Source organism: Panthera pardus, unplaced genomic scaffold (genome assembly GCF_024362965.1).
Source record: "Panthera pardus isolate Hobbes unplaced genomic scaffold, ASM2436296v1 HiC_scaffold_2, whole genome shotgun sequence".
Classification (NCBI taxonomy): Eukaryota; Metazoa; Chordata; class Mammalia; order Carnivora; family Felidae; genus Panthera; species Panthera pardus.
The window spans coordinates 75,253,379-75,278,359 of record NW_026526765.1 but is presented as its reverse complement, the minus strand read 5'-3'; the positions used below and the strand labels follow the sequence as shown (position 1 = coordinate 75,278,359).

Genomic DNA, 24,981 nt, shown 5'->3' with positions numbered 1-24,981 from the left:
TGCTCACAAGTATATAGTTGTCAAGTTTTAAAAGATTCAGAACGAAGGGCACCTGGTTGGCTCAGTTTGTGGAGCCTGCGACTCTTAATCTCAGGGTTGTGAGCTTAAACCCCACAGTGAGTGTGAAGATTACATAAAAATAAAATCTTTCTTTAAAAAAAGATTCATAGGGGGGCGCCTGGGTGGCGCAGTCGGTTAAGCGTCCGACTTCAGCCAGGTCACGATCTCGCGGTCCGTGAGTTCGAGCCCCGCGTCAGGCTCTGGGCTGATGGCTCGGAGCCTGGAGCCTGCTTCCGATTCTGTGTCTCCCTCTCTCTCTGCCCCTCCCCCGTTCATGCTCTGTCTCTCTCTGTCCCAAAAATAAATAAAAAACGTTGAAAAAAAAAAATTAAAAAAAAAAAAAAAAAAAAAGATTCATAGGGATAATTGGACATTTCCTCTGGGACATATCTTCAAAACTATTTTTTCTTTATGTTTTCCTTGATGCTTTGGATTAAAGTGATATAATTTCTACTATCACAAAATTTTACAAAGCCTTTAAAAATTTTTTTACTCTTTTTAATTAAATATTACTTGAAGAACTTCTTGATACAGTAGGTTATTTTTTGGCCTCTCTAGTCCCTGAAGCATTTTTGTTCCATATTTACTTCATGGTGTGGAACTAAAACAATCATATAGTATGTTTGACATATTTTCAGAATACTCAGATTACAGATGAGTAATTTCATTACTTACTATGAAGTAAACTAAGATGCAGTAGTACATTTTTAGGCATTTATAAAATTTGATATGTTGTAATAAGACTAGTACATTGTGAATCCTAATTCAAATGTAACTTTAAAGCTTACAATTTATTTTAAATAGCAAACAGTTTGTGGTTTTGATTTGTTACGGGCCAATGGACAATCCTATGTCTGTGATGTCAATGGCTTCAGTTTTGTGAAAAATTCCATGAAGTATTATGATGATTGTGCAAAAATACTTGGGTAAGAATTTTTTATCTTTTTCTTCTATACCTTTGTTATAGATAATGCATAGTAGGTATTCAGAAACCAAATAATTGTGAATGCATCAAATGATCAGAATCTTGTAAGCACTCTAGAGTAAAAACAAATGTTCACAAAATGACATCTCCAAAGAACTATGACAAATCTTGAATTATACTTCAGGTTGTCAAAGGCGGATTAATTTAGGGCCAATATAGATGAAGTTTTAAAGATATTTAACTTCATAGATTCACAAATATATACCGTGATTATTACAGTGATTGTTAGTCGAAACAGCTAATTTGTTAGGTTACTTTGTCCCTCAAGATTTTGATACATAATTGAAAAGGTTTAATTCTCTTACTTTAAGGTACAGAATGAATATTCATGAAATAAGTAACTAGCGTTAAATAGAAATATTTGGAATTCAGGGTTCTTTTGAATGATAATGCTTTCTACAAGCACATGTCAGTTAAAGATAATCCCATGAGATTATTAGTGAATCCAAAAGAAATTACTGCATGTAGAAATACCATTTTTATATTCTTTGACCTATTTTCTTATAGTTTGATTTAGAAGATTCATAAGACAAATATTTTTGAACCATTTCAAAGTATATATGACAGAGCCATAAGAAACTTACATTTTAAAATGTGTTATCGTGGGGCACTTGGGTGGCTCAGTCGGTTGACCATCTCACTCTTTTTTTTTTTTTTTTTTTTTTTTTTTTTAATTTTTTAATATATGAAATTTACTGTCAAATTGGTTTCCATACAACACCCAGTGCTCATCCCAAAAGGTGCCCTCCTCAATACCCATCACCCACCCTGCCCTCCCTCCCACCCCCCATCAACCCTCAGTTTGTTCTCAGTTTTTAACAGTCTCTTATGCTTTGGCTCTCTCCCACTCTAACCTCTTTTTTTTTTTTTTTTTTTTTCCTTCCCCTCCCCCATGGGTTTCTGTTATGTTTCTCAGGATCCACATAAGAGTGAAACCATATGGTATCTGTCTTTCTCTGTATGGCTTATTTCACTTAGCATCACACTCTCCAGTTCCATCCATGTTGCTACAAAAGGCCATATTTCATTTTTTCTCATTGCCACGTAGTATTCCATTGTGTATATAAACCACAATTTCTTTATCCATTCATCAGTTGATGGACATTTAGGCTCTTTCCATAATTTGGCTATTGTTGAGAGTGCCGCTATAAACATTGGGGTACAGGTGCCCCTATGCATCAGTACTCCTGTATCCCTTGGATAAATTCCTAGCAGTGCTATTGCTGGGTCATAGGGTAGGTCTATTTTTAATTTTCTGAGGAACCTCCACACTGCTTTCCAGAGCGGCTGCACCAATTTGCATTCCCACCAACAGTGCAAGAGGGTTCCTGTTTCTCCACATCCTCTCCAGCATCTATAGTCTCCTGATTTCTTCATTTTGGCCACTCTGACTGGCGTGAGGTGGTATCTGAGTGTGGTTTTGATTTGTATTTCCCTGATAAGGAGCGACGTTGAACATCTTTTCATGTGCCTGTTGGCCATCCGGATGTCTTCTTTAGAGAAGTGTCTATTCATGTTTTCTGCCCATTTCTTCACTGGGTTATTTGTTTTTCGGGTGTGGAGTTTGATGAGCTCTTTATAGATTTTGGATACTAGCCCTTTGTCCGATGTGTCATTTGCAAATATCTTTTCCCATTCCGTTGGTTGCCTTTTAGTTTTGTTGGTTGTTTCCTTTGCTGTGCAGAAGCTTTTTATCTTCATAAGGTCCGACCATCTCACTCTTGATTTCAGTTTAGGTCAAGATCCCAGGTTGGTGGGATCCAGCCTCATGTGATGCTTAGCTTGGAGTCTCCTTAGGATATTCACTCTCTCTCTCTCTTTCCTTCTGCCCCTTTCACCCACTCCTGCATGCACTCTCTCTCCCTCACTCAAATAAATATAAATAAATATTTATTTATTTATTAATAAATAAATAATTATTTATTATTAATAAATAAATAAATAAATAAATGTATTGTCCTAATTGGAGTCAGCTTTTATAGAATATTTTAAAGGTTGGTGAACTTAACGCTTAAGGTGAAATTTAGGGGAGCTTACTAAATTTTAGCATGAATAAGTGCTAAATTTAAGCAAAACAAAAAATGTTTTATAATTACTTAACATGTTTTCTGTTTTTAACCCTATTAGGAAAGTATAATAGAAATTTATTAAAAAAGAGCCACAGTATTTAGAGTAACTTCAAAAGTGATCAATAAACTTGTAAGAAATGATCCGTAGCCATAAAGAGGAGCCAATCTTGGTTTTCAGATTGTATCTATAAGTGCATATGATGCAGTTATAGTGATTTATTTGAATCCAATGTGACTTATATTTTAAAACTAACGTAAATAATTAATAATTCCAAATTCATGGCATCTCTTTAGGGTGTTCTGATATACCAGTTTAGAACTGCTAATCTAGTTTATCTTTATCAGGATTGATTCTTTGAGTTAATTTTTGTGTGCTGTAATCACAGAATCACTAGTTTGACTTTAATTTCATTGATTATATCATTAGTCATTAAGTACTGAGGTTTGCCTTAAAGTAAATTAATTCTTAGCTTTTTATTTTTGTATCAAAGCAATATTGTAATGCGAGAGCTTGCTCCACAATTTCATATCCCCTGGTCAATACCCTTAGAAGCTGAAGATATCCCAATTGTACCAACTACATCTGGAACGATGTAAGTTTGAATATTTTCATTTAGAAATTCCTTGGGTTTTGTACATCAGTCTCTGCTATTACAATAACGATTAAATTTCTAAATGATCATTGGACACTTTGTATGTTTTCATATAATTCACTTTGCAGATGGAAAAATATATGCTTTTGCAAGGGTCCACCTAGACCAAAACTCTTTTGTATTGTTAAAAATAAAATCTGAAAAAAAATTAAATAAAATCCTGAAAAATGCTTGTGTAACTATAGAACTATTGAATTAAGTCACAAAAATAAAGGAGGTACCAACAGGTATGTCACTTAAAGGTTCGTAGTCAGTGGCTGTACAGCTTTTATTCTCTTATTGTATAAAGAAAAAATATACAGTTTTATCTTGAGGTAAATTAATTAGACCAGTATTGCGAAACTGTTTTATAATATTCTAGTGAAAATTACTGCTTGAAACTCACCTGCTACTCAGGTGGGTTGACCAAATGCTTCATATTTACAAGTTAGACATTTACATTAGCATGTTAAAATTCTGCGAAGGGCTGGTTGGGATGGAGAAACACAAATATTTAATTTTGTTTTAAACCAGTATTCTCAAACTATTTAACATAAAAATTTTTAGGTAACTTATTAAAATCCTGCAGGGTTGTGTTCTGTGGCCTGTAGTTTGGCAAACACTAAATTATACCCTAGCATTCTTTCTAAGACAGTTTTATCTTCTAGTAATTTGAGTTTGAAGTACTTGTTCTTCTTACAAGGGCAAAATAAATATAGCAGCTATCAAGTAAAGCTTTATTTTGCTTTGATTTAATGAAATCTCAGTCTGTAATGATCTCTGCTACAGACCAAGTATTTTATGAAGTTCCGGGATTGTCATCCATTTACTTTTATTCCAAAGTTAGCATAGTCATCTCTAGAGAAGAAGCTGATATATAGCTTAATATTACTCCCCCTCCAGCTTCTTAAAATCTTTTTAAGATTGGATTTGATAAAATTGACTAGTTGTTACAAGTACTATCTTCATAGGAAACTTTTTGAAATGGTAAAAGATGGCTCTAAAGAAATGAGATGTTGTGTGAGTCTGAATTATATAACACAAATCTTTGTTAGAAAATTGAGAACTTTTATTTTATTTTAGGATGGAACTCAGATGTGTCATAGCTGTAATACGTCATGGGGATCGAACACCAAAACAAAAAATGAAAATGGAAGTGAGGCATCAAAAGTATGTTTTAAGGGGAATAATTTAACACTTAGGAGATAATTTAAGATTTCTGATAGGTGATTAGCTATTTTGATCAATACATCATATAGGAAAACTGTTTTCCCATTTCTTGGCCATTAATTTAAACCACTGGATGGAGACAAAATCCATTTAAAGTAATTGTATATATTAGCATCTGAAAATTATGATGGCAATATCCGTAAATTATCATCCATCTGACCCACCTTTCGTTTATTGTAAAAGTGTAAACATCCTAAGATGTTTAATCTTGGTTTGTTATTCTCTCAAGAGTCCTTTAACCTCTCAACCTTGTAGAAAAAACTTGGTAGAATAAAAGTTTGTTATTTCTATTCACTATTTGATTTGGAAATAATAAAAATTTAAAACTTGAGCCAATAAATATGTGTTGAAACATTTTTTATATGTATACGTATGCAGTGACTTCAGAGAATATGATATGCAATTTTACAATCATATATTCAGTTTCCATCATGAGAAAACTTTTAAAAATAATCTATAGTGATTATTAGCTTGCCGTGGTTAGGAGAATACCAAGTTTTGTCACTGACAGTAAATGAGCAACCTTCTATAGTGAAAGAGGACATACAGTATTTGAAATCCATAGACCAAGTCCCATGTCTTCATTTATAATTGATTTATGTTAAGTATATGGTAGTAATATTAATTATTGCAAAGGACTAACTGTGCTCTTTTGTTTTAATAAGATTTTTCGATCTTTTTGAAAAGTGTGATGGATATAAATCTGGGAAATTAAAACTCAAAAAGCCAAAACAATTACAGGCAAGTGCATTTGACTGCTTGTTGGTTATAAATTGCTAATGGCAAAGTTACATAAAAATTCAGTTCTTTATTATTTTATAGGAAGTGCTGGACATTGCCCGACAACTTCTTATGGAGCTGGGGCAAAATAATGATTCTGAAATTGAAGAAAACAAGTCAAAACTTGAACAACTTAAGACCGTATTAGAAATGTGAGAATATTTTTGAAACCCTTAATTTTGATAACTAAATTTGATAACAGTGTTCTTTTATAATGTATGACTTTCTATGTTACGTTGCCTTCACAGTTTGATCGTTTTCCACTTTAGTGCTGAAGCTGAAGAGAAATTAGCGAAAGTCTAGTGAGACTTTTATTTGCACCAGTGAGAAGATAGATTGTTGTGTTGAAGTTTCTTGTTTTAGTTTTACTTTTAATTTTGATGAGAAACATTTGGATCTTTTATGAAGTACCACTTAGGATGAAAGCAACATGTCTAACTTGAGCACAGATTAAATGTTGTTTAAGTAAAAAACAATTTTGAACTATGCTTTAGTCAAGTGAAATTGATAACACCGTTATTACTATTGGAAGCTTTTACACTTGGCCACCTAGAATCTTATTTCCTTAATTTTTTAAATGCCCATACATTTCTGTTTTATATATTTCTATACTTTGTCATCTCTTCAAAATTGTCTAACTTTTGTAGAGAAACTTTTTTGTTTTCCTTTCTAATGAGATTAGAATGACTACCTATGGTACAGACTTTCTGCTACAGTATTTTAAAGAATTCAACAATTAATTAAAAACAGAGGAGGGCATTAATATGTAGATTTAATTTTTATCTAGATGGATTTTAGTTTCTCTTTAAGAGGTTTCATTGAACACTTACTGAAAATCGTTCATTCTGCTTGCCATTTTGTTTTTCAGGTATGGCCATTTTTCTGGAATAAATCGTAAAGTCCAACTAACTTATCTCCCTCATGGTTGTCCTAAAACATCTAGTGAAGAGGAAGGTATATCACTATTAATGCCTATTGTGTTTTAATTATATGTAGAGACTTATTACTCATTGTACTGCCTTTGTACCCTCTCCTTTGTAACAGTTAAGGAGCTGACATGCTGAATAAAGGAAAATTAAAGTGGAGTTTTGTCAACTTTGCTTCCTATCCTTTAAATAGAGGATAGATTGGGGCTCCTGGGTGGCTCAGTTAAGCGTCTGATTTAGGCTCAGGTCATGATCTCACGTGTTGTGAGTTCGAGCCCCGCCTCGGGCTCTGTGCTGACAGCTCAGAGCTTGGAGCCACTTCAGATACCTGTGTCTTCCTGTCTCTGTCTGCCCCTCCCCTGCTCACATGCTGTCTCTCTCTCTCTCTCAAAAATAAAAAAAAACATTAAAAAAATTTTTTTTAAATAATAAATAAATAAAGTATAGTTTACCCTTTAAGGAAAGGATCTATTTTATTTTAAAAACTGTAGGACTCCCCATTTACTCTGGGATTGTTTCAGAAACCTTATTTATAACTAAATGTTACTTAATCGGTCCCTTTCTTCGTCTTTTGGTAGAAGAGGGCAGAGTGTTCAGGAAGAAAGCTCAAAAAGTACAAAAAGACTATTTGAAAGAATACCAATAATCATGTTTCTAATTAGTTAATTTCCTCCACCAATTAAGTCTGAATAAAGCATTTAAATGTCATTCTCCTAAAAGCAGTCAGCATAAAACTCCAAAAATTCATTTATGTTTTAAAGTAAAAATGGGCAGAGGGATGCCTGGTTGACCTGGTTGGGTCAATTGAGCATCTGACTTAGGCTCAGGTTATGATCTCATAGTTTGTGGGTTTGGCCCCGCATTGGGCCCTGCGCTGACAGCTCAGAGCCTGCAGCCCACTTTGGATTCTTTGTCTCCCTTTCTCTCTATCCCTCCCCTGCTTGTGCTCACTCTCTCTCTCTCTCCCCCTCCCTCCCTCCCTCTACCTCTCTCTCTCTGTCTCAAAAATAAATAAATAAGCATTAAAAAAATAATAATAATGGGCAGAAATTGTAGAAACCATTTCATGAAGAAATGTAGATGCGCAATAAAACAGTTATAATAATAGTAATAATTACTTTTGCCTATCTCACTAGCAGAGTGTTTTCTTATTATTTTGTCAAATCATTATTAAAGAATGTTGATGAGAATATAGTATGAGTGGATTTCAGTCTGTTGGTAGGAGTATAAATTGATGTAGCCCTTTGAAAGGTAATTTGGCAATATAAGAAACTTCAAATATGCTTTTACCTTTTTTTTAAGTTCATTTATTTATTTTGACAGTGTGTAAAAGAGGGAGGGAGGGAGGGAGGGAGGGAGGGAGGGAGAGAGAGAGAGAGAGAGAGAGAGAGAGAGAGAGAGAAAGAATCCCAAGCAGGCTCTGCACTGACAGTGCTGAGCCCCATGTGGAGCTCAAACTCACAAATCATGAGATCATGACCTAAGCCGAAATCAAGAGTCTGATGCTTAACCAACTGAGCCACCCAGTCATCTCTCATATGCTATGATCTTAATTCTACTTATAAGGATTTATCCCAAGGAAGTGATCAAATATTCAGGGAAAGATTGGCCTGTGGGGATATCCAAAATGGCATTATTTATAGTGGCATAAATTGAAGTAGTGATTATTTTAATGTGAACACAAGTTTATTTATATTGATCTTCATATATTTATTTTAAAATTTGACATTGCTACTGTGTCACACTTTGTGATTGGTAGCAATACAGATTAATTTCCTATACTTTAATGTTTGTAATCAAAAATATTCTGTATATAACTATGATTGAAAAAGTCTGTTAATTAATTGTCCTTCCATAAATTAATATTAGCCTGCATGATGAAGCACATACAACTACAAGGTACTACCCCTAGCACAAAGTTGATTCCTATCACTTTTCATGAATCATCATTAAGTTTTTTAGCACTTATAGTGCTCATTTTTAAATTACCTCTTTTCTGTAGCCTAATGCAGATCTTAGGACATAAAGGGCAGATAAATTAGGTACAGAAATTCATTCGCTTGTGGAATATCTGAGAAAAAACTTTGGTCGGGAACAGAAAAAGATTACACAATTCCAAATTTAAATTTTTTTTTTTTTAACGTTTATTTATTTTTGAGACAGAGACAGAGCATGAACAGGGGAGGGGCAGAGAGAGAGGGAGACACAGAATCTGAAACAGGCTCCAGGCTCTGAGCTGTCAGCACAGAGCCCGATGCGGGGCTCGAACTCACGGACCGTGAGATCATGACCTGAGCCAAAGTTGGACGCTTAACCGACCGAGCCACCCAGGTGCCCTCACAATTCCAAATGTAAAAAGCTGCTCTTGGCTACATTTTATTGTATATCTCATTCATAAGTTTAAATTATAGTAAGTTTTAGGCTCTCTCACATCTTTCAAAAAATTATACAAATCATTGATTCCTCTTTGTAAAAATGTATACATCTTCACTTTGGCTAACATTACCTTTTATGCGAGCCTCTTGATATAAAGACAAGATCTCGATGCTGTGGTGAGGGAGCTCTTAATGTAACAGCTGTGACAAATTAAATATATTGGACAAATACTATTGCTGTCATATCACTATGAGAACAGGGAAGGTGGAAACATCGCTTCCTTTCAGAAAACTGGGAAAGAGCTTTCTTCCTAAAGTGAGGAAGAGATTATGAAATTAGAGTAAGATTTTAACAGGTAGAACAAGGGTTGTTCCCTACAGAATCAAAAGCATACAAAGATAGGTATGTTCAAAGGAACAAAATAATTTACATAAAAGCTATTTTCCGCTACAGAAGAGAAAATAAAGAAAAAATTAATCTTGAAACACGCCTCTTTAAAAGAAACCAACTTGACATTTATTTGCTTTTATTCATTAACATGTATCTTAGACAGCCGAAGAGAAGAACCATCCTTACTTTTGGTTCTAAAATGGGGAGGAGAACTAACTCCTGCAGGCAGGGTCCAGGCTGAAGAACTTGGAAGAGCTTTCAGGTGTATGTATCCTGGAGGTCAAGGTAAATCTTGGAGTTTCTTTAATTTGGTTAAGTTTATGCATTGTTTTTTCAAATCTTCACTTATTTTGAGATGTTACTAAATATTTATAGAAATACACTGAGACAAAAATATAGCTTAAGTGATTTGAGTATTTATTTTCAGGAGATTATGCAGGATTTCCTGGTTGTGGTTTACTTAGATTACATAGTACCTACCGACATGACCTCAAAATATATGCCTCTGATGAAGGACGAGTCCAGATGACTGCAGCTGCTTTTGCAAAGGTATAAATAAATGTTTTTCAGAATTACTAGAAATTTCATCTAATACCACATTTTAAAAGATTTTTGCTAAGGCAATATTTAAACATTCCGAATTTGAAATTTCCAGCTCAAGCCCTGAAATTGTGATAGGTTGTATTATTAATAAAGTTTATTCATTGCAAATAGTTAGCTTATTCCTTATGAAATTCAGCATGTAACAAAATAATTATGATACTTTTCATTAATTTGCATACTAATTTTTGAATTTGTGTTGGCTTTATTTAATATGTTTAGGGGCTCTTAGCTCTAGAAGGAGAGCTTACACCCATTCTTGTTCAGATGGTAAAAAGTGCGAATATGAATGGTCTTTTGGATAGTGATAGTGACTCTTTGAGCAGTTGCCAGCAACGTGTGAAAGCAAGACTTCATGAAATACTTCAGAAAGATAGAGATTTTACGGCTGAAGATTATGAAAAGGTGGGTCTTAGCAAACTCTTCTACATTGTGAAATATGCACACACAGAAAAGTATATAAAACAAAAACTTAGAGCCTATTGTATTATAAAGCAGTACTCCTAAGAGCGCCTGGGTGGCTCAGTCGGTTAAGCGCCTGACTTCGGTTAAGCGTCTGACTTCAGCTCAGGTCATGATCTCACAGTTCGTGGGTTCTAGCCCGGTGTCAGGCTCTGTGCTGATGGCTCAGAGCCTGGAGCCTGCTTAGGATTCTTTGTCTCCCTCTCTTTCTGTCCCTGTCCTGCTCATGCTGCCTCTCTCTCTGTGTCAAAAATAAACATTATTTTTTTTTTTTTAAATAAAGCAAATACTCCTATAGTCCCCATCCAGATGGAGAAATAGAACATTGAGACTCCTCTGATCCCTTTGTGCCCCTTCTCAATTGCAACTCCTTCCCAAACTCCTAGAAATAATTACTATCCTGACTTAATAGTGCTCTTTTTTTATAGTCTTCTTATATCAAGAATACTTATTTGGATAAGTAATCATCCCTAACTACTATGGTCTCAGTTTTGGCTGTTTTCTAAGTTTCTTACATTAGATTAGGTTTTCTTTTATGTTTGGCTTCTTGTGCCCTATGTCGTGTTTGTGACATTTATCTGTATTTTTGAGAATTTCCATAGTTAACTAATAATCAGTTCTATGTAGTACTTTATTTCAGGGACTAACAAACTTTTTCTGTAGAAGACCAGATAGTAAATTTTAGGCTTTGCCGGTCACATGTGGTTGCTTGATGCATACTCTTTTTGATTTTTAACCACCTTTTAAAAATACTGGGGCACCTGGGTAGCTTAGTCGGTTAAGTGACCGTCTCTTGATTTGGACTCAGGTTGTGGTTCATGAGTTTGAGCCCCACGTCAGGTTCCGCACTGACAGTGTGTAGCCCACTTGGGATTCTCTGTCTCCTTCTTTCTCTATGTCTCTCTGCCCTCCTGCATATGCACTGTCTGTCAAAAATAAATAAATAAACAAACTTAAAAAAATAAAAATAAAAATGTGAATACCTTTCTTTGTCCATGGGCTATGCCACAGACCACATTTGGCCTGCAGGCCATAGTTTAATGACCCGTATTCTATTTTATGAACATACTGTAATTGATATATACCTTGTATCATTGTTATAGTTTTGGGCTGTTGTGATTAATATTTCTATGAGTGTCCTTGTATGTCTCCCACTGCATATGAGCATACATTCTCTTGGGTACATTCTAGGATTGGAATTGTTGGAACCCACAGTATGCTTATGTTTCAGTATCAGATAATGTCAAACTGTTTTCCAAAGTCATTGAACCAATTTATACTCCCACTAGAAGTCCATGAAAATAATCATTGTTCTACATAGTCTCTATTCTTTGCATTCTCCGACTATTCAGTTTTGGCCATTCTGAAGATGGATGTGTAGTAGTTCAATGTGGCTTTGATGTTTTTTGACCATTTAGATACCGTCTTTCATGAAGCCTTCTATTAAATCTCTTGTCCTTTATTTCTACCTTTTGTCTGTATTTTTCTTATTGAGTGGTAGAGGTTCTTTGGATATGTGTTCTAAATACCACCACCTATTCTGAGCCTTTATGATGTCTTTCAGTAAGCAGAGGTTCTTATTTTTCATGAACTCCAAGTTGAATTTTTTTCCTTTATGGTCAGTGCAGTTTTGATGTCGTCAAATTTCTTTCTTTTTTTTTTAATTAGTGAGGTATAATTGACACACAGTGTTGTTTCAGGTGTACAGTATAGTGATTAGACAAATCTATATGTTCTATGCTTTGCTCAGCACCACGAGTCTAGTTACCATCTATCACCACACAGTGCTATTACAGGACCACTGACCATATTCCCTATGCTGTACTGTCTGTCCTCATGACTTCAATAACTGGATGCCTCTATCTCCCACTCCCCTTTGTGGTCAGTGCATTTTAATGTTTCTTTTTCTAACTAGAGGTCATAAAATACTCTTATGTATGATCTTCTATAAGCTTTATTGTTTTGCCCTTCACATTTATCTGTAATCCAACTAAAATTGACTTTTGTGTGTGCTATAAGGTAAAGATGTCAAACTTAATTTTTGCCAGCTGTATATACATCCAAATATACCAATACCACATACCAAAAGTCTCCCCTTTATAGTATCACTTTATAGTATCATCTTTATAATCTATCTGGTGGTCTATTTCCACACTATATTCTTTTCTCGATCCTGGGCCACTGAATAAGATCTCTCAAGTCCTACATGCTTCCTTCTTCAAGTTGTTCAGGACTTTTTTTGCATTTCCATATAAATTTTAAAATATGCTGTCAAATATCCTGTTGTTATTGATTTAGATGCATCAAATCTAGTTTCTGAAAATTTATCTTAATATATTTTTATGCCATTGTAAATAGTACTTCTAAAAATTTTATTTTGATTGTTGATATGTAGAAATAGCTTTTTAATATTGACTTTATATGCATCAACCTTATTGAACTCATTTGTTAGTTTAATAATATTTCTGTAGATTTTTTGATCCTTTAAAAGCATACTCACAGGTTTGTTTCTTCCTTTCTGATCCTTATTTGTTTTATTCTTTTTCTTGTTTAACTTCAATAACTAGCACATTCAAAACAATGTTCAATAGAAGTGGCATTTATTTTCTTGTCCATGTTCTCAAAGAAAGCCTTTAATGCTTGTCCGTTAGGTATGTTTTCTGTACATTTTGTAATAACTATTCTGTTTCAAAATAAATTTCACTCTGTCCCTATTTTGCTAAAAGTTTTGTCATGAAAAGTTACTGAATTTCATCATTTTCTTTTCATCTGTTGCATCGTATGATTTTTTGTGATGTAAAGCTATTTTGGCTCTTCCGGGGCACCTGGGCAACTTAGTCAGTTAAGTGTCCAACTTCAGCTCAGGTCGCAATCTCACGGTTCTTGAGTTCGAGCCCTGCATCAGGCTCTCTGCTGTCAGCACAGAGCCTGCTTTGGATCCTCTGTGCCCCTGTCTCTCTGTCCCTTTCATGCTCCCTTTTTCTTAAAAGTAAATAAAGTTAAGCTATCTTGGCTCCTAAAATAAAGTCAATTTACATAGATACATAGTGGTGGTGGTGGTGGTGTTAATATATCTCACTGGTTTGGGTTTACTATTTTTGGTTAGAAGTTTTACATCTATGTTCAGGATTCAGATTAACCTTTAAATTTTAATTCTTATGCCTTTGTCTGCTTTCAATATCTGGATTATGCTAGTCTCATAAATTTAGTTAGGGAGTCCTATTTTGGGAGAATAGTTTGTATACATATCTTTAATGAAATGTTCGGTAAAATTTACTGATAAATCCTATGGACATTTTCTTTGTGGGAAATCAAATAATCATTATAATCATGGAGTCCAGAGTAATTGTTGTTATGTGTTGTGTCAGTATTAAGTTACATTGTTGTAAGAGTTTATCGTATCCTCTTTAAATTCTTTGTGATGTCTATAGGATTTTGTAGAGTTGTCACTTCTTATTTCATAACATTCTACAGTTTTTTTTCTCTTGATCAGTTTAACCATGGTTAATATACTTTATTACTCCCTTCAAAGAAATAACTGATTTGTTGGTCTTCTGAGTTTTACACTTGTTTTCCACTTGATTAATTTTTGCTTATATTTTTTTCCTTCCACTTTTGTAAACCTGTGTCACTAGCTGTCTACTTATTAATTCTTGAATGTTCAATCTTTTCTAAAATAAGGACTTTAGGCCATAAATTTCCCTTTATGATTATATGCATAAATTTTGTGGTTTATGCAGTTTGGGATATTTTCTAATTTCCTTTGTGATTTCTTCTTTGGTCATAGATGATTCAGAGCTGTAGTTTTAGAATTTCCAAACCTATGACATTTTTAAGTTAAACTTTTTTTATTTTGAACTTTCTATCATTTCAATAAAAACAAAACTTTGTGACTTTTTTCCTTTCTTCACTGTTGTGTGTTAAAATTTCTCACTCGTGGATTTTCCTTGTCTTTGTAGTTCTCTTAATTTTTGCTTTACATATTTGATACCATGTTATTAGGTAGATTACAAATTTAGAATAGATACATTTCAATCAGTACATTTTGCCTCAAAGTTTTGAGATGAATATAGTAACAACAGCTTTTCCCCTCTTACTTGATTTTGGATTGTATATCTTTTTTTACTTTCAATCTTTTGGAAATTATATTTTTAGGTATATCAAAATCTGCATAAAGCTAGTTTTTTTTAATTTATTATGAAAATCTTTGTTTAAGGCAGTTTTATTTACATTATAAATTACTGATAAATTTATATATGAATCCATTATAGTTTATCCCACTCTTGACATACTCTTGGTTTGGTCTTAGGCAAGTTGCCTAACCTCTGTTAAGTACCTCATCTGGAAAAAGATGGTGAAAATAATAGAGTCTTAGTGTTATTACATGTAAATATATGTCAAACGACTAGAACCATATTGAGTCAGCAATTTGTCACTGTTAGAATAAACTCTCATTGTAAGTTAGAGTACTTTTGCTAAATTTTCTCTGTGGACAATCTAATGATAGCTTATGTTTGCTATTTTTTTAACATGTAATTCTGAGATTTTTACTTCCTTCTTGATGTTATTACTGTATTTGGGGGGGTCATCTTCATGTGTGGTATTAAATTGTTCTCCAACTACTGGAAAGTTTTGTATATTGTTCTCTTGGACAATTAGGCATAACTACATGTGAAATATATACTTTACTCATTTGTAGCTTACTCCATCTGGGAGCATTTCTCTTATCAAATCAATGCATTTAATTAAAAATCCTGTGAAGACCTGTGACAAAGTTTATTCCTTGATACAAAGTTTGACTTCTCAGATCAGACATCGAATGGAAGATCCCAAATCATCAGGTAAATACTATGTGCCTTGGAACATAAAGCAAATAAAAATATTAACTAATTACTATAAACATTTTAAAATAAGATACATCAGTTCTTAAAAAATTAAGTCTCATACTGTATCTAGGTATGAGTTAACATACATCCAGCAAAAGAATAATAATTAGGTTATGGTTTATTTTATCCATGATAGCATGACAAAGATAATAAAATACTATTTGATTATGTAGCATTGTCATATAGTTAGGCAGCAAATAACTAGCATAATAAGAAGCAAACAATTGGAAGAAGATCTGGACTCTCACTCTGAGATTAGCTTGGTTTTAATTTGGCAACTTTGAAATCTAGGATTCTTGGTGGTAAGAATAAATCCTTTCAGCTATTTAATTTCTAAGATTCCTTTCGGCTAAAGACTGTCTATTCTGTTAGTTTTGTGAATCTAATAAGAAAATTATATAGTATTTAAATTTTGAATTGAAAATGTATTAGCCTAAGAGTTTTGTTATTGTTGTTCTTTTTCTTTTGATTATTGAAGTGTGTAACATGAGGATAGGTCTTTTACAAACCCAAACCCAAGTCCTAAGCCATGTATTTATATCTTTTATTTAAGTGTATAAAATGTATGGTTACTAATAGTATACTCCTATGGTAATATTCCCTACTTTCTTAACAGTTATACCTCTGATATTTAAAAATGTTTCTAATTGTCAACTTTTTAATATATACCCTTAATCTGAGTCTAAGTTTAATATGCTAAATTTGTTATGTTGTTTTAGATATTCAACTTTACCATAGTGAAACATTAGAGCTTATGCTACGTAGATGGTCCAAGTTGGAAAAAGACTTTAAAACAAAGAATGGAAGATACGACATTAGTAAAATCCCTGACATATATGACTGTATAAAATATGATGTTCAGCATAATGGTTCCTTGAAATTAGAAAATACAATGGAATTATACAGGCTTTCAAAGGCATTAGCAGATATTGTTATCCCTCAGGTGAGTAATTCCTAGGAATCAGTTTTCTTACAGTGTTGCGTAGATTCTTTTACAATGCCTATCACTGGATAAAACATAGTTGGTTTTGGGGTGCCTGGGTGGCTCAGTCGGTTAAGCGGCCGACTTCGGCTCAGGTCATGATCTCACAGTCTGCGAGTTCTAGCCCCACTTTGGGCTCTGTGCGGACAGCTCAGAGCCTGGAGCCTGCTTCAGATTCTGTGTCTCCCTCTCTCTGACCCTCCCCTGTTGATGTTCTGTCTCTCCCTGTCTCAATAATAAAAGAAACGTTAAAAAAAAAAATTTAAAAAAAAAAACATAGTTGGTTTTCTTCTCTCTATAAAATCCATAACTTTTAAAAGGAAACTGAATAATTGTGAATTTTATATTCAAAACTTTTTACTATAGTAAGTCATTACCTGATTTTCTAATAGTTTGTAGTGACTTTTTAAAATTTAAGAATTGATACTCTTAAAGAACAGTAATATACTAACAAACAAGACAACTAAAACAGGGTGGAATAAATTACTTAAGTGTTTGCTGGGTACCCATTATGTACCTATCAAGTCTGTGCTATGAAAATATGTGAGGAATGGGAGAAAATCGTACCTGTGGCTCTAAATTTTGCAAGTCTTTTTACTTCATGTGCAAGTATTTTGAAATTATTATTTAGAGGTCAAGGTGTAAGTTGTTATCAGAGGGGTGTGGGTTGGGTCATGGGTCTTTTCATTTATAGGAGAATAAAAATAAAGGTGTAACCAGAATTCAAATAATTTAAATGTAATTAGGGCAGAGAATCAGATTGATAATAAAGAGGTAAGTAACAAGACAAATTGAGATACAGGAAATGTTAGCAGATACCCTTTTGGGACCTGTTTTCAACCCAATTACTAATGATTATGTGGATACTGTAAAGAGGAGATTGGAGGGGCGCCTGGGTGGCTCAGTCGGTTAAGCGTCCGACTTCGGCTCAGGTCATGATCTCGCGGTTCGTGAGTTCAAGCCCCGCGTCAGGCTCTGTGCTGATGGCTCAGAGCCTGGAGCCTGTTTCAGATTCTGTGTCTCCCTCTCTCTCTGACCCTCCCCCGTTCATGCTCTGTCTCTCTGTCTCAAAAATAAATAAACATTAAAAAAAAAAAAAAAAAAAAAAAAGACCTTTAAAGAGGAGATTGGAGTAGATCAGACATTCCAACTATGAGCAAACTTAAAAAGCAGGAAAAAATGGAATACATGAAGAGTATGAGGATTCTGAGCAAAAGTTGCTTCACTTAAAGATACATATAAAAATAGTTAAATAAGATCAGTGTCCTTAATATTTACAGAAAGTTCAGGAAAAACTGCAGGCTTTGACAAATTGGAAATTCAGACAGTGCACAACTTACCTATAATTACTTGTGTTCATGTTAAAGATTAGCTTATTCTTTCAGCATGAGAGAACACTATTTGTTTGATCAGATGTATAATATAGACCATCTTTGGTATATTACATGATTCAGTGGTTGGAAGTGTAAGATCCAGGTTTTTTTCACTGTTTTGTATTGCTTTGTGCATATTAGGTTCAGTGCACATTATTTATACTTATTCTTACAGTGGAGATTATTTTTAAGTATGCTGTTTAACAGGTGAGCTGTTAATATAAGATTCTTAAATATTTCAGGTGACTGTATTCATTATTCAAAGTATGCTTTAAGTATATCTAAACTTACCACTTTAGTGGCTAAATACACAAATGATTTGTTACATAATCATGTCTGTTTTGTTACATGGCTTATTTTACCTCATGTCTCCTCTTTTTCAGTTATGTATATACTACATGTTCTAGAATCGGGAATGAAAAGTTGGTTTCTTAGAGTTGTGCTTAAAAAGATAGTCAAGTGTTAAAAGGGATTTAGATGTAATCTCTCCTATGTGTTATGTATGTATTTCAGGTATATTACTTACATCACTGAAGAAATTTCTTACCATCTCCTTGTAACTTAAATTTTTATAATGAATTTTTTAAAGTACTGTAATTAAAAGAACCAGTAAAAATGAGAATAGTTTGGGAAAGATTTGAGATGTCATTTGTATCTTTTAAAGTAATTGGTCTTGCTCAGTGGTTCTCAGTCTCTGTTACATTGTCTTTTGATGCACTTAGCTTAGATCTTCTCAGCAGTCTGAGACCTTATTTGAAGACATCTCCAGAATTTTTTTCTTGGATAAATTATTTATTTTTTAAACCTTACATCTCTTCAGACAACATTTTGTCCAAGCTTGCCAGAATCAGTCTTATTTTTGGTAAAATCATAATTATATTTTGGTAAAGTTATAACTTTAAAAGCTGAGGTTTTTTTTTTACATGCTTTCCTAGAGTTTTGAAATTATAATTTGAGGAAAGGACAACTTTGGGTTTACCTCCCTAACTTTTTGGTTTGATATTCTTTATTGTGGCAAAAATTTGGGATCTCTTCTTTTCTAGTGAAGTGCTGAATTCATTCCAATAAATAATATTTTGTTTTGTTACTTTAAGTAAGCCTTTATAAATCCAGAACCATGGACAAAAAAAAAAAAAAAAACAGGCATTTTCAATCACTGAACAAACTAAAAATTACTAATGTATATGTAGTAATTGTAATGATACTATAGTTTATAATGGGGAAAAATGAAAATTTTGCCTACCTCATTTTCAAGGAAATAAAGAGTATTTCAAGCAGAGAGACTTGATTCAGTCAAATAATGTAAAATTTTGACTTGTTTAGAATATACTAATTTAGTTTTAGAGAATATCACTGTCTGTGCAAGAAAAATGCATATATGCTCTGGTGTACCTCAAAGTGTTGCTATACCTCTAAAAATACATTTCTACTCTTACATTGAACTGATTAATTTTTATATCAGTGCTATGTGAAATATGTGCTTCTAATCATATCTAAGCTTAAATACAACATAATTACTTTTAATTATTTTAACAGTTAAACTAATTTTCAGCTGTTAACAGAATTTCTGCTGTGATAAAATTAACTTTTCACCTTTTGACCAGTCTCAATTTTCAGCAAATAGAGGCCCTGGCTTAAAAATGATACTTTAAAATCATCATGATTGTATGGCAGTCAATAAGAGTATCTAAAGACTAAATTTGGTATTAAGGTTTTCTTAACAGAGATCACATTTAAGAAAGTTTGAAAACCGTGTCTTTGAATATTTATGGATTGTGAAATGCAGAGGATTGTTTATAACAGTATTTGCCATAGAAAGTCAATTGACACTCTCATTAAGTAAAACCACATAATAAGCTTTCAGATAGCCTCATCTGGTATTTTAGTTAGTCCTATTTATGGCAGAAATATTGTAATTACACTTGAGAACTAAGATATCTAACAGTTATTTGATCCCAGTTGGTGGTAGCAGATGAACAAAATATGTCAATATGTTAAAGGGAAAGATTTCTTTATTACAAAATTAATATACTTATGTGTAAATTTAGAAAATGTAGAAATAGCAAAAAAGATCACTGTGATGTTACCAACTAGAGAAAAACATTTTAATGTTTCGGAAAATTCTTAAAGGACTTTTCTCTTGAATCATGAAGATACAGTTTTTCTCATAAATTCATACATATAACAAATGTATTCTTTGCAAAAGGGAACCAGGAAAGCCATACTATTTTACAACCTGATTTTTGTCTCTTCACTTAGAACGAAGAACTTCTTTCATTTTATTAAACCTATATGTACATCGTTATTTCTAATAGCTAAATGGTATGACGTAATAATTATGTAACCATTTTTTCATATTTGGGAATATGATCTCTTTTATTTCGCTCTCTTTAAATATCTTTACATGCACTCAAGACTATTTCTGTAGCTCCAGAAATCTTTTACCAGTTTTCTTCCAGTTAAACAGTGTAGAAGACTACCTGTTTATTCATACCTTGGTAACAACACACACACACACACACACACACACACACACACACACACACACACACAATTTCCCCCTGATGATTTTTTTTTAATTAAAAAATTTTTTTTAATTTTTATTTATTTTATTATTTTTTTAATATATGAAATTTATTGTCAAATTGGTTTTCATACAACAAAAAAAAATTTTTTAATGTTTATTTTTCAGAAAGAATGAGAGACAGACTGTGAACAGGGGAGGAGAGAGAGACACACACAGAATCCAAAGCAGGTTCCAGGCTCTGAGCTGTCAGCACAGAGCCCAATATGGGGCTCAAACCCATGACAGCGAGATCGTTACCTGAGCCAAAGTCGGATGTTTACCCGACTGAGCCACCAAGGCACCCCTCCCCTGATGATTTTTAATGCCAATATTTTCCTTTTGTTCACATATACACAATTATATGTATACATACATGTTTTTTGCATACCCAATTCACAGTCACCTATGTTGGTAAGATTATTGAACCAATGAAGCTTTAGTTTTAGATAAATGACACCAAGAAGTATTTTCATAGGCCTTCCATCTGTAATCAATCAACCTCTTCTTTATTTGGCACTTTTCAGATCTGTTATCCATAAAGAATTTTTGCTATCTGGGAAGTTCCTGATAGCAGGAAGTAGCCTTTAAATTCAGATATCCTGAATGAACTTGGAGAGAGATAGTATGCCTGTTTCTTCCCTCCTTCTCTCTTCTCTCCTTTCTGTCTCTGTCCCTCCCACTCCACTTTTCTGCTTTCTCCCTCTTTCCATCTACACAGCTGTCAAAGCTTTTTCTCTTCACACATCAGGTCATTTTTAAATCTACCTCTTTGATCTCATTTTTATTACAATTATGAGTATGTTCTCTTAACACTTCATACCGTAATTCCTCATTGTAAATTTAACTCATAGGCATCATTAAATTTGACAGTTTCATGACATTTCTTGCTCACCACTAGGTAAGTCTTTAAAAGTATTAGCCAAAGGCTTTTAAATAATTGTTTAGCCTTTTTCATCTCGGACATTTAAATCAAATCTCATGGTTTCATTTATATTTCTTTTCATAGGGTTATTGATTGTTGTTCTGTGCTTTAGTGTTTATGTCCTTAATCCATCTTTCTTTTAGGGTTATTTCTTCATTGAAAATTTTATGATTCAGTTGAGCTTCTGTCCATAAAGATTACATTCATCCATTCATCCTTCCCTTTTAAGAAATCACTTGCTTTTTCAGTTCTACCAAAAAAATTTTCCCATTATACTTAATAGTTGTAGGAATAGTATCCTTGCAGTTGCAAAAAATGTAAACTAGGAATTGTGTAATATTAAGAAAAAAAGCTTAATAGAAATATTTTGTCTGTTACTAGAATGTTTTAGCAGTGCATTTGTTAGAGTGCTTTGTCATTATACCCTTTTTCTAATATCATGTATTTTCTGCTCAGGAATATGGTATAACTAAAGCTGAAAAACTGGAGATTGCCAAAGGCTACTGTACTCCTCTAGTTAGAAAAATTCGCTCAGACCTTCAGAGGACACAAGATGATGACACTGTAAATAAACTCCACCCTGTGTAAGAGACTGTACTGGTATTTAAATCTGTAGGCATCTGTTTTTGCATACTTCAACTCTAATGTTCCTATGAAGAAATCAGGAATGTGTCACTTAGCGCACTATGGAAATAAGGATTACCTAGATATTCCTAACAGTTAACTTCCAACCAAGGTTCTTTAAGTCTCCAAATTGAGGAAAAACTGAGGTGTACAGGAAAAGGTGATATGTGTCATCATTCACATGGGATCATCAATGTGTACCCCATTCAGCACCATAAATGTCTGTGAACTTCCTTAGTGCTAAGACAGTTGTCATTGCTAATAAAGGAGCTAAAATGACCAAATTATTTGCAGTGAACTTGACTAATGTTAACTTTTGTTTTGACTAATCTCAGAACTTCTAGTTAGTTCTAGTTAATCTTCATGTTAGAGGAATATCTACTAAGGTAACTCCTCCTTGTGGTTGGAAGACTGATAGATTTACTTATTGTGGTCTTTGACTTCTAGTAAGATTAAGTTCCACTTTACAAAATAATGTCAGTACTTAATGAGTTTTGACTGTATGCTTATATTCTAATACTGTCTGCTATTAACTTCAGGTATTCCAGAGGTGTTCTGTCTCCTGAACGTCATGTCCGTACCAGGTTATATTTTACCAGTGAAAGTCATGTACATTCTTTACTATCTATTCTTCGCTATGGTGCCTTATGCAATGTAAGTAAAGTAAGTTATTCCCATCTACTTAACAAATATGGTTCTGTGAATTTGTAATCAAATCACTAACACCGGTCTTTACTGTGCAGTTTCAACAGTTGATCATTTGCCATCATTTGTCAAGTGTCTACTATATTCCAAGCCCTGTGATAGATGTTGGGAATAAAGACATGTTCCCTTCCCTTTGGAGAAGATTAATTTAAACAAACAATAATGCAAAATATTTTTTTTTATTTTATTTTTTTTAACGTTTATTCATTTTTGAGACAGAGAGCATGAACGGGGGAGGGTCAGAGAGAGGGAGACACAGAATCTGAAACAGGCTCCAGGCTCTGAGCTGTCAGCACAGAGCCCGACGCGGGGCTCGAACTCACAGACCGCGAGATCATGACCTGAGCCGAAGTCGGCCGCTTAACCAACTGAGCCACCCAGGTGCCCCAAATGCAAAATATTTTAGATGATGTTATAGGCTGGTGGTAATAAGATAAAGAGAAGCTGATAAATTTGAGTTATTTAGGGGTTAGAAAGAACTTGGTGTTTGTTTGGATATTGCTCCTCTCATCTACTGTTAGTAATGAATCATACCAAAGTTTAGCTTAAAACAATCACATTTTTATCTCACAGCTTAAAGGATTGACTGATATACTTAGGCAGTTTCGCTTTGGGTCTCTCATGAGGTTGTAGTTAGACAGTGACTGGGGTTTGAATCATCTAAAGCTTTCCTCAGGTCTGGTGCTTGATGCTGTATGTCAGCTAGAACTTCAGCTTGAGTTCTTGACCACAATACTTACATCTGGCCTCTTCATGTGACCTGCTTCCTCCAAACATGGTAGCTGAGTTCCAAGATTTAGTTTCAAAATGGAACAAGGTGCAAGTGCAAGACATTTTTATGACCTAACTTACAAAGTCACATAACATCACTTATACTGAGCTGTACTGATTGAGGCAATCACAGAGGTTCATCCAGGTTCAAGAGGTGGGGAGATAGATCCACCTTACTACATGAGTGGAGTGTCACTGTCATATTATCCGATGAGAATATGTCTCATCTTGACCACACAATCCATATTTCTCCCATATTCAAAATTCACTTAACCTTTTACCCAGTAATACCCATCCTATCCTATTTAATTATAAACTTGGCATCCCAGGCTTCTTCATCTAAGTCAGGTCCAGATGTAGATGGGGCTTCTTGGACACAACTCCTTGAGTGCTCAAAAGCATTCAGTCTTAAAGACCTATGCACTGAAGAGACCAATTATCTGTCCTTCAAATACCCATTATACAGTGGTGGGTTAGGCATGAGATAACTATAGTAGATAAACTTCAAGAGAGGGTAAAACAGAAGGTATACTGTAGTCATTGGTCATAGCAATTTTGAAATCTACCTAGGTACATGTTGCCCATTCTTTAATTAGGGTTCTATCATACTGGAGTAATTTGAAATATATTGTACTAAATAAATCATACCCAAAGATCTCTTAAGGATAAGCCCTTTTCTACCTTGGGTTCCCTCTGTGGTTATTAAGGGATGGCACTCAGCAATCCTTATTACTTAATTCTGAGCATCTGAAAAACATATTCCTAAGATCCTGAGGAAGTCTTCTGTTTCTTTGGAGGATTTGAGGTCTTAACAAGTGTTTTTGCAGTCACATCGTTTTCATGGCGGATTCCTGTGTACCCTTTCTTCCTGAAAGCCATCTTTTAATTACAGCATTGTTTGTTCCCTAAAAAGGCTCGGAATGAGGAACAGTTTTTTTGGTGTTTTTTTTTTTTTTTAAGTCTTGGCTTCTTTGTAATTGACAATTTGCCTGCAGCTTAGCTGTCTCCTGTCACAGGCAGTGAGAAGAATCTTGATGACATGTTCAGTACTTTTCCTAGAAATCTCCATAGCTAGCTCATTAGATACACTTTTTATTTTCCACCATCTACAGGCTAGTGTTTTTACACTTTATGCCACTACATAGCAAGAGTTCTTTTTCTTATACCTTCCAGTAACATTTTTCTTTCTATAATCCCTCGCCAACAACCTTTTCACGGCCCATTAGGCTTTCACTAATGCTCTCCTTGAGAGCCTTCCAGTGCTCACAGGTATGAAGGTTAAGAAAGAGAAGAGAATTGAGAAAGATTCCCATATCTCTAATATGGGTAAATTGGTAGATATTCCTACCCATTCACTGATAAAACTAACACCTACGGAGAGGATCAGGTCTTAGAAAGAAAGTAGTAAGTTTAGTTTTAGACAGCTTGAGTATGTTCATATGTGAGGACACAGATGTGAGTTAAAAGTACAGAGTTAAGCCAACATATTAATGACAGTAAAGTAGTGGCTGGTAATAAGATTCCCAGAGATTTTGCATTTGAAAAGATAAAAAAAATGACATTGTAGGGATTGACAATGGAAGTGATAATGTACCAAAGAGACTTAAAAATTTGAATATCTTCTTTGTTTCTCAGTATACCC

General features: G+C 33.9%; 1 protein-coding gene across 21 annotated transcripts in view; it reads left to right on the top strand.

The window, feature by feature from the left end:
- Positions 1-24,981, top strand: part of PPIP5K2 (diphosphoinositol pentakisphosphate kinase 2) — a 72,582-nt gene that overhangs the window by 18,609 nt on the left and 28,992 nt on the right. For 17 of the 21 annotated variants that reach the window (XM_019450580.2, XM_053907166.1, XM_019450575.2 and 14 more), the window contains 13 exons: positions 865-986; positions 3,606-3,707; positions 4,830-4,916; positions 5,642-5,717; positions 5,799-5,908; positions 6,625-6,710; positions 9,608-9,733; positions 9,876-9,997; positions 10,271-10,453; positions 15,210-15,351; positions 16,116-16,339; positions 21,696-21,823; positions 22,403-22,517. In XM_019450580.2, the coding sequence (XP_019306125.1) occupies positions 865-986; positions 3,606-3,707; positions 4,830-4,916; positions 5,642-5,717; positions 5,799-5,908; positions 6,625-6,710; positions 9,608-9,733; positions 9,876-9,997; positions 10,271-10,453; positions 15,210-15,351; positions 16,116-16,339; positions 21,696-21,823; positions 22,403-22,517 (1,623 nt within the window). The remainder of the gene's footprint in view (positions 1-864; positions 987-3,605; positions 3,708-4,829; positions 4,917-5,641; positions 5,718-5,798; positions 5,909-6,624; positions 6,711-9,607; positions 9,734-9,875; positions 9,998-10,270; positions 10,454-15,209; positions 15,352-16,115; positions 16,340-21,695; positions 21,824-22,402; positions 22,518-24,981) is intronic. The other 4 variants (XM_019450581.2, XM_019450573.2, XM_019450562.2 and 1 more) reach the window with 1 other exon arrangement.